Source organism: Bufo gargarizans, chromosome 9, assembly GCF_014858855.1.
Source record: "Bufo gargarizans isolate SCDJY-AF-19 chromosome 9, ASM1485885v1, whole genome shotgun sequence".
NCBI lineage: Eukaryota > Metazoa > Chordata > Amphibia > Anura > Bufonidae > Bufo > Bufo gargarizans.
Window position 1 is genome coordinate 22,433,867 of NC_058088.1, and position 10,774 is coordinate 22,444,640.

Genomic DNA, 10,774 nt, shown 5'->3' on the forward strand with positions numbered 1-10,774 from the left:
CGGCTCAGCAGGCAGTATCACACAGGATAGGATTAGATACACAGCTCAGCAGACAGTATCACACAGGATAGGATTAGATACACGGCTCAGTAGAACGTATCACACGGGATAGGATTAGATACAGAGCTCAGCAGACAGTATCACACGGGATAGGATTAGATACAGGGCTCAGCAGACAGTATCACACGGGATAGGATTAGATACAGGGCTCAGCAGACAGTATCACACGGGATAGGATTAGATACAGGGCTCAGCAGACAGTATCACACGGGATAGGATTAGATACACAGCTCAGCAGACAGTATCACACAGGATAGGATTAGATACACAGCTCAGCAGACAGTATCACACAGAAGAGGATTAGATACACAGCTCAGCAGACAGTATCACACAGGAGAGGATTAGATACACAGCTCAGCAGACAGTATCACACAGGAGAGGATTAGATACACAGCTCAGCAGACAGTATCACACAGGAGAGGATTAGATACACAGCTCAGCAGACAGTATCACACAGGAGAGGATTAGATACACAGCTCAGCAGACAGTATCACACAGGAGAGGATTAGATACACAGCTCAGCAGACAGTATCACACAGGAGAGGATTAGATACACAGCTCAGCAGACAGTATCACACAGGAGAGGATTAGATACAGAGCTCAGCAGACAGTATCACACAGGACAGGATTAGATACACAGCTCAGCAGACAGTATCACACAGGGTAGGATTAGATACACAGCTCAGCAGACAGTATCACACAGGATAGGATTAGATACACAGCTCAGCAGACAGTATCACACAGGATAGGATTAGATACACAGCTCAGCAGACAGTATCACACAGGAGAGGATTAGATACACAGCTCAGCAGACAGTATCACACAGGAGAGGATTAGATACACAGCTCAGCAGACAGTATCACACAGGATGGGATTAGATACACAGCTCAGCAGACAGTATCACACAGGATAGGATTAGATACACAGCTCAGCAGGCAGTATCACACAGGATAGGATTAGATACACAGCTCAGCAGACAGTATCACACAGGATAGGATTAGATACACAGCTCAGCAGACAGTATCACACAGGATGGGATTAGATACACAGCTCAGCAGACAGTACTTCCCGCCGGCCGCCCCTCTATACAGTCCGGAGGTCTCTCTATATACAGTACACGGAGTCCGGGTCAGGGCAGACTGGCGCCAACGGATAATCACGTGCTGGTCCCCAGCCAATCACAAAACGAGAAAACCACTCGGCAGTCCTGGCAGAATGAGGCGGGCCACCCGGTGACCGGACCCGCACTCTGCCTGCTCCCCCACTCAGGACTCCCCTCTGCTCTTTCCTTGGGCCGGTCACAAATAATTAAAGGAGAGTGCTTTCGGGTGATTTTATACGTCAGGCGGCACGGGAGTCATGTGACAGGAAGCAGCATGGGTCATGTGACCTGATGCTAACCCAGGATTAGGTCATCTTTGTCCTTTCTATTGGTTTCCCTTGGTGAGCGCTGGGGATGATTAAGGGAATGGGAGGCGGGCCTCTTTGTTCAGTGTCACAGGGTTAGCTCATGTTTGTCCTTGTGACCGTGTCCCGGGGCGGCCGCAGTGTAGAGCTGATCAGTGCGGATCTACGGGGGAGAGACAGGTAACCGAGAGGAGGGGGCGGCCGGGCCCGGTACTCTGCATCTGTTATTACCGTGTTCCCTGTAACCTGTATGTAATACTGTGTGCCCGGCCCTGTACCCTGTATCTAATACTGTGTTCCCGGCCCTGTGCCCTGTATCTACTGCTGTGTGCCCGGCCCTGTACCCTGTATCTACTGCTGTGTGCCCGGCCCTGTACCCTGTATCTACTGCTGTGTGCCCGGCCCTGTGCTCTGTATCTACTACTGTGTGCCCGGCCCTGTGCCCTGTATCTACTGCTGTGTGCCCGGCCCTGTACCCTGTATCTACTGCTGTGTGCCCGGCCCTGTACCCTGTATCTACTGCTGTGTGCCCGGCCCTGTATCTACTGCTGTGTGCCCGGCACTGTACCCTGTATTTACTGCTGTGTGCCCGGCCCTGTACCCTGTATCTACTACTGTGTGCCCGGCCCTGTACCCTGTATCTACTACTGTGTGCCCGGCCCTGTGCCCTGTATCTGCTGCTGTGTGCCCGGCCCTGTGCCCTGTATCTACTACTGTGTGCCCGGCCCTGTGCCCTGTATCTGCTGCTGTGTGCCCGGCCCTGTGCCCTGTATCTACTGCTGTGTGCCCGGCCCTGTGCCCTGTATCTACTGCTGTGTGCCCGGCCCTGTGCCCTGTATCTACTGCTGTGTGCCCGGCCCTGTGCCCTGTATCTACTGCTGTGTGCCCGGCCCTGTGCCCTGTATCTACTGCTGTGTGCCAGGCCCTGTGCCCTGTATCTACTGCTGTGTGCCAGGCCCTGTGCCCTGTATCTACTGCTGTGTGCCCGGCCCTGTGCCCTGTATCTACTGCTGTGTGCCCGTCCCTGTACCCTGTATCTACTGCTGTGTGCCCGGCCCTGTATCTACTGCTGTGTGCCCGGCCCTGTGCCCTGTATCTACTGCTGTGTGCCCGGCCCTGTACCCTGTATCTACTGCTGTGTGCCCGGCCCTGTATCTACTGCTGTGTGCCTGTCACTGTACACTGTATCTACTACTGTGTGCCCCTCCCTGTACCTAATACTACTATATAGAGTGTGACTGGCCCTGTACCCTACATCTAATATCTGTATATAGTAGTATTAGATAGAGGGTACAGGGCCAGGCACACTATATATAGTAGTATTAGATGCAGGGCGCCGGGCCGGGCACACTGTATATAGTAGTATTAGATGCAGGGCACCGGGCCGGGCACACTGTATATAGTAGTATTAGATGCAGGGCGCCGGGCCGGGCACACTGTATATAGTAGTATTAGATGCAGGGCGCCGGGCCGGGCACACTGTATATAGTAGTATTAGATGCAGGGCACCGGGCCAGGCACACTGTATATAGTAGTATTAGATGCAGGGTACAGGGCCAGGCACACTGTATATAGTAGTATTAGATGCAGGGTACAGGGCCGGGCACACTGTATATAGTAGTATTAGATGCAGGGTACAGGGCCAGGCACACTGTATATAGTAGTATTAGATGCAGGGTACAGGGCCGGGCACACTGTATATAGTAGTATTAGATGCAGGGTACAGGGCCGGGCACACTGTATATAGTAGTATTAGATGCAGGGTACAGGGCCAGGCACACTGTATATAGTAGTATTAGATGCAGGGTACAGGGCCGGGCACACTGTATATAGTAGTATTAGATGCAGGGTACAGGGCCGGGCACACTGTATATAGTAGTATTAGATGCAGGGTACAGGGCCGGGCACACTGTATATAGTAGTATTAGATGCAGGGTACAGGGCCGGGCACACTGTATATAGTAGTATTAGATGCAGGGCGCCGGGCCGGGCACACTGTATATAGTAGTATTAGATGCAGGGCACCGGGCCAGGCACACTGTATATAGTAGTATTAGATGCAGGGTACAGGGCCGGGCACACTGTATATAGTAGTATTAGATGCAGGGCCGGGCACACTGTATATAGTAGTATTAGATGCAGGGTACAGGGCCGGGCACACTGTATATAGTAGTATTAGATGCAGGGCCAGGCACACTGTATATAGTAGTATTAGATGCAGGGTACAGGGCCGGGCACACTGTATATAGTAGTATTAGATGCAGGGTACAGGGCCAGGCACACTGTATATAGTAGTATTAGATGCAGGGTACAGGGCCAGGCACACTGTATATAGTAGTATTAGATGCAGGGCACCGGGCCGGGCACACTGTATATAGTAGTATTGCCCGGCCCTGTACCCTGTATTTGATACTGCTGTATACGAGGGAGAGTCTATAACTACCTGCACTCTGACTGTAGAATTTATTTTAATCAGCTTTCAGAAAAGACAATTCCTTCATTTTTCGACGTCCTCTCCCGGTCGCTGCTGTGCAGGTTTGAACGCGTTACGTCACTTCAGTTGTGATCGCGGTACGAGAAACAATGGCCGCCCTGCACTTGTGATGCGGATGAAAGCAGAGCAGCGCGCGGTGATTGGTTTCTTGTGGTCTGAGCGCGCCTGGTGCTGACATTTATCCGAGACTTTGTGCTCGGTATGGGTTGAGTGTCTCGGAGAAGAGTGTACGAACGGAGAGAGAAGGCCGCGAAGAAGGAGCCACCACTGATGACATCACTGAATGTGAACTGCTGGACGGGCGAGTGGCGGTGGATTATGTGGCTCGACAAGGACGAAGGTTCATGTCTGATGAAGAGGAGAAGACAGCGGTGCATTCGGGGCTCACAGCTCAGCCGGGAACATTGTTTAATGAGGGAAGACGAAAGCTTGTGGACAAATGGACTGAAAAGCCGGGAGATGATGTAGAAAAATGATGGATTTGTCTTTTCTGAAATCTGATTAAAGTAAATTCTACAACCGGAGCGCAGATATTATTATTACTCAGCGTGCCTGGGATATATACCCTGTGCGGGGATCCGGTGTAATGTGTATATACAGTAATACTATAGGTGTAGGTTCGTACAACTTCCGATTCGCTCATCACAGTAATTGACTGTCCCTCTACCACCGGTAAATTGTATTTTTTCCTATGCGATCAAAATAATATGGCCGAGGGTCTCGCAGGAAAATCTTAAAGGGGTTTTACACTGATTGATAGGTCATAAGTATCTGATGATCAGCTGCTTCTCCTATGAGGGCCGCGGTCTTCTCTCGGCTCATCCAGCACAGCGCCGTCCATTGTGTAGTGGCTGTGCTTGGTATTGCTCTGAACCCTATTAACTTCTATGGGGCTGAGCTGCTCCTAGGCCACGTGACCGCTGCCTTCTCAAACAGCTGATCAACGGGGTCTCCCCCCCCCCCCTTCCCCCACTGACTAGATACTGATGACATGTCCTAAAGATAGGTCATCAGTATGCAATTCTCCCAAAACACCTTTAATCTCGCACGTGTGCATTTCCTGCGAGTAGTGGCACATGCGCAAATATACCTATTAACAATTTGTAATTGATTGTGCCGTGTGACACAATCTCCGATTCGTTATCAAGTATATTCGCGCATCTGCTGCTTTTCACAGTAAATGCTCATACGCGATTTTTAAGATTTTCTTGTGAGACCTGCAGCCATATTATTTTGATTGTATACGGAAAAATGCAATTTACCGGCGGTAGAGGGGCGATCCTGCTACCAGAGGAAAATCACTGTGACCAACGAATCGGATTCATAGTGTGCCAGTCATCTAATAAGGAGCCGTCAGGTGAGCTGGCTGACAGAAGAGAGAGAAAATTCAGAGGCTCCTACTAGAGCACCTCAGCCCTGTACAGAGAAAAGGGCTCCATATTTGTAATAAAGATCAATTGAAAAAGTTATTTTTAGCTCAAAATTAGTACAATGCAAAAATACTAAAAATTACGTAGCCTTTAATAGAAGAACTGTGTTTAAAAGTCTGGCATCCGCCACAAGCACCTGATGTAGGACCGCACACTACAGTGGCGGGGCAGGGGCGTTCCAGATTCCGCAAAATCCTTCAGTAATTGAAGCGCCAGTGGACACTCTGCCCCCTATTACAGGTTTCTGCTCGCACTGGTGCCTCAAGCTTCCATTTAGCCGGTCATGCATATGAGATGAATACCGTCCAAACCCAGCAATTTTGGTGGGACAGACAGACCATCTAAGGTGTATGGGGTCCTGACACTCCGCTGGCAGATGTTGGAGGAGACAATATTGGACATGTCCAATCTTTTGATTCTTAGGGGAGATAAGCCCCCTATTGAGCATGTGCATCCTCAGCCGTCCATATATCTTTTTACCTCCACTCCTGCACGCACTGGTATTTAAAGGGGTTGTCTCCTCTCAGGATATGCCCCCCCCCCCATTGTCTTATAGGTGCGAGTCCAACCGCTGGGACCCACAAAGTGGTGGCTGGAGGACTCCAGTCCGGCCACCACCAAGCGCTCTCCCCATGGAAGTGATACGGAGCGCACCGCGCCTGACCGGCCCCTGCTCCCATCCTGCTTCTTTGGGGGCCGACGGAAATAGCCGAGCCAGCACTTGGCTATTTTCGTCTGCCCCATAGAAAATGAATGGAGTGCGGCGGGGCATGCGCCCTTCATCACTTTTGGGCCTCCGTTCTCGATGTAGGTGCAGGTCCCACCCTATCCTAGCGGTATGCCCCCATTGTCTGAGATGAGACAACCCCTTTAAAGAAAAATTCCTCACCTCAGGGAACAAACAGGCCCGTTGATTTCTCTTGCGTCCCGTCTGGCCATGAAAATGGGCAAAAATAGGATTGCTCTATTGTTGGCCGGACTGTATTAATGTGCCGTTAAGGAAAAGGCTGTGAATACCCCGTAGACTGCAATGCTTTTGAAAATGGCCGTTCCAAAAAAACTAAAAATCCAGTTTTTCCATTTCGTGTAAAGGCGGCCTGAAGCCTTAGTCTTGGGCTCCACTTCACCAGAGGCTTTCCCACCCTCATTTACTCCAGCAGTTAGGGGTCAGTTACTATTGAGAAGTTTAATGAGCCATAAGGCCACGGCCGCACAGCACAGATGGGACATGGCCACCGTCTACCACATAGCAATGCAAGCCGCAGCGGAATCTTATCAACTGATTAGAACTGAATTGTTTATTTGGTCTTCGTTGTTAATGGCCGCGCAGTAACCCCCAGTATATTCTATCATTATGTGATGCCGCTGCAGCGTGCTCCGTGTGGCCCTACCCTCAGGCTGCAGACCACCTAGTCTTTTTGATGTGCTACTAACTGATTTTTAACTATTGAGCTACAGCTGTAGTCCAGAGCAGTGCATTGGGCATATGGGGGGGGGGGGGGGGGGCATTTTAGGCGTTGTATAACCCCTAAAGTCAATCAAATGTGCTGCAGGAATTCTAGGTTTAGCCGTGCGTTGTAAATGTTATTATTGCCTTTCATTGTTTGTTCTCATGTCTTGTAGACCATCACCATGTCTGGAACTGAGAGCGTCCAGCTGAACTTCCCACACTACAGCTCTGTGCTCCTGGATACACTGAACAAGCAGCGATTGGACGGAAAGTTCTGCGATCTCTCTGTCCAGGTCCAAGATCGTGTCTTCCAAGCTCACAAAACCATCTTGGCCGCCTCCTCTCCTTACTTCCACGACAAGCTGCTTTTGAATGACACCAACTGTCTGGTGTTGCCCAGTGTCATTCAGCCCGATACTTTTGAGAACCTTTTGCAACTTATTTACTCTGGGAGACTTTGCCTCGAATTGGAAGCATTACCCTCGCATCTCCTAGTAGCCAGTGGTCTACAGATGTGGCAAGTGGTAGACCGATGTTCTGAGATTCTTAAAGAGCGGCAAGCATGTGTCCCACAGACCTGGTCGAGTCGTGCCAGTGAAAGCCAGTCACCGAGCAGCAGCTACCAGTTACCACGAGATGACCCGCCACCACCACCAGCAGTTCCAACGGTCACGTTGGCTTGTTCAGATGAAGAAGAGGTGATCAAAGTTCGAGTTTCAGAGGAAGAGGAGGAAGAGGAAGAAGAGGAGGATGATTTAAAAAGTGGTGCAAATGTCCTGGACGACTCTGTAGTCACCAATTGCTCTTATGCTCTCCCGTCTTCCTCTTCGTCACCTGACACCCCCAAAGTCATCTACATCAAGCAAGAGCGCACTGACGAGGACGGAGGTTATATGAAGGCCTTTGAGATCACTGAGGTGCAGGCTGAGTATCCGTCAGAGCTGAGCTATGTCGTCCCTCCAGTATCATCGCCATCGTCTTCCGATGTGTCTCTCTGCATCCCTCGGAAACTCTACAGTAGCTCAGAACCAACTTCCTTCACTATTTCCAAACCTGTGGACCTTCATGGAAATGAGATTGTAACCCAAGCTCTTCAGGCTCAATCGGTTCATGCTCCTGTTAAGCTTATAGCTACTCCAGATGGGAAAAAGTTTGGCTGCTTGTGTGGGAAGCGATTTGCAGTAAAGCCTAAACGTGACCGCCATATCATGCTGACCTTCAGCCTCCGCCCGTTCGGCTGCTCTGTCTGCCACAAGAAGTTCAAACTGAAGCATCATCTAACAGAACATATGAAAACGCACGGCGGCAGCTTGTTCTCTTGTGAAGACTGTGGCCGTAAATTCAGGGTGGAAAGTTGCTATCAAAAGCATAAGGAAGTTTGCAAAGGACAGAGGTGGGCAGGGGCCTGCTGGACTTACAAATTCTCAAACCCTATGACCGAAGGGGAAAAAACAGAGGCCATCTGTTCTACAGATTATTAGCTAAGTTTTCTGGATGTCCCCAGAATGAATACGTCCCCATAACCAGGAGAGTAGTCCTAGATCTGTACTATTGTAGCCTGGAGACTGCAATTAGAGCTGCCATGTATTGAGTGCTGCCCTCTTCTGGACTGTGCTTGCTGGAGGTCTATACGAATGTTGGTTTTATTGTGGTATATTATGATATATCAGCGTCACATCACTTTTTTTTCTTTTTTTTTTATATAAACAAAAAGTCTTTATACTGTTTTACATGGGACCTCTGAGGTGCAGATCTGTTTTTTTGTATTGGTGTCCTGAAACTTGTGGACCCACAGACGACCCATAATCGGAGGCTGTGTGCGTTACCGGATTAGTCAGTCTTCTGACACTGTCATAGACAAAAAATGATGAGTTCCCGCAAATGATGCCCCAAACATTTTACGGAACCCATGTACATCCTGCATCAGCATTTAGGCGGCAAGTTCGACTTTAGGTCTTTGTGTAAATATACACCTGTAACCCTCATGTATGTCATTACGTGTCTTCATATACAGGAGTAGAAAATGTGTTCCACTGCAATAATATACAGGTATAAGCCCATACTGTGTCATCTCGATGGAGAGGTGGCATCACCTGTAATCTTAGGGGTTGGGGGGCTTAGGAGCCTGAGGTAGTATTGAGGGGGACTACGGACATTTACATCCAGAAACGGCTCGGAAGCAAAGTCCAGTCACCATCAACAGTGACACCAGAGGTGCGGTCGTACGGCAAATACATTAAGTGTTCTTTCTAAAAAAAATTATCCTGAAAGGTCTCTGCCTTTATACCCAAGGATGGAGCACAACTTCCATATCGTGACGCTCTTTATCGGCCCATATGACAGGGCCATTAGCCAGAGAGCAACTTCAAGGAAGGTCCCATCAATACGGTGGAAATGTGCCTGGATCCTCTATCCACTTAATGGGACATGGTAGCGGGCATCAGCCCTGGTGTCAGTCTAGGCAGGAGAGACCGGGCAGTATCACTTGCAACCTATCAGTCATTTCATAATTCATTCTCCCTTAATATTATATTTGGGTTTAAAGAGGTTTTAATGGGGCCCTACTTCTGGGCACCAAGTACCTGATGTGGATAGATGTTTGGCCCCGTGTGTCCAATTACTCGCACGTGAGGGCCAACTATGATGTCCTATTCATTTCTACATTGGTTGTAGTAGCTAACGTGGTGATGGTACTGGTTATTATTACCATCAGGGGTACAGGGTGTCAACCCAGTACAGAAGTTCTGTTTGATACATGCGCTGTGTCTCATCACTTTAGATACATGAGATACCTTTCCAGTACAAGATAACAGACTGTGGATGGAACGGCTGACATTATACCTGAGGTCAACGCGAGGGGACGTTTAGGGGTATCTGCTGTCTCTGGAGGAAAGAAGATTTCATCATCATAATAGGAGAGATTCATTTTCCTTACGAAAGTCCAGTGTTAGGATCCATTTTAAAATGTATGAGAGAAATCGGACGCGTGAGTTCGGCCTTATCCTGTGGGGTCTTCTCCGGTCTTCATCAACAGTAGTCATTTTGTAGTTGTTCATCTACATTGTAGAGATAATTGGGGAAACCTCGTGATTAAAGGGGTTCTGCACTTAGTTTAAACTGATGATCTATCTTCTGGATAGATCATCAGCATCTGATCGGCGGGGGTCCGACACCCAGGACCTCCGCCGATCAGCTGTTTGAGAAGGCAGCGGCGCTCTAGACCTAGCCTTAAAGGGGTTCTGCAGTTTGTTTAAACTGATGATCTATCCTCTGGATAGATTATCAGCATCTGATCGGCGGGGGTCCGACACCCGGGACCAGCAGCGCCGCGGCCTTCTCACTGTTTACCGCAGGCCCAGTGACGTCACGACTAGTATCACTGGCCTGGGCGGGGCTAGACTCGGTTCACTTAAATGGAGCTTAGCCTCACCCAGGCCTGTTGATACTAGTTGTGACGTCACTGGGCCAGCGGTAAACAGTGAGAAGGCCGCGGCGCTGCTGGAGCGCCGCTGCCTTCTCAAACAGCTGATCGGCGGGGGTCCCGGGTGTCGGACCTCCGCCGATCAGATGCTGATGATCTATCCAGAGGATAGATCATCAGTTTAAACAAACTGCAGAACCCCTTTAAGGCTAGGTCTACACGACGACATGTGGCACAACTACACTGCTACATGTGTCAATGGCGCGCAACAATTTTTATAATGGTAGTCTATGGTGTTGCACTTCAACATGCTGCGACGCGACAGTCGCAGAAAAATCAGTCTTGAATGTTTTTCTGCGACTGTCGCGTTGCAGTCGCAGTGCGACACCATAGACTACCATTATAAAAATTGTCATGCGACAAATGTCGTCGTGTAGCCCTAGCCTAAAGGGGTCGGCAGCCGGTAAATACTTTTAGAAAAGGGATTAGAAAGACAAAAAAATAATCCTAAC

General features: G+C 49.4%; 1 protein-coding gene across 1 annotated transcript; it reads left to right on the top strand.

The window, feature by feature from the left end:
• Positions 1-1,515: 1,515 nt before the first annotated feature.
• On the top strand, positions 1,516-10,049 carry ZBTB9 (zinc finger and BTB domain containing 9). The gene is made up of 2 exons (XM_044305697.1): positions 1,516-1,647; positions 7,015-10,049. Exon 2 carries the CDS (start codon positions 7,024-7,026, stop codon positions 8,320-8,322), a length of 1,299 nt encoding a protein of 432 aa, XP_044161632.1. The 5' UTR covers positions 1,516-1,647; positions 7,015-7,023; the 3' UTR covers positions 8,323-10,049.
• Positions 10,050-10,774: the final 725 nt, after the last annotated feature.

What these genes read in the sequence shown, in the direction of transcription:
- ZBTB9 (XM_044305697.1), top strand. Translation starts at nt 7,024, where the DNA reads ATGTCTGGAACTGAGAGCGTCCAGCTGAACTTCCCACACTACAGCTCT.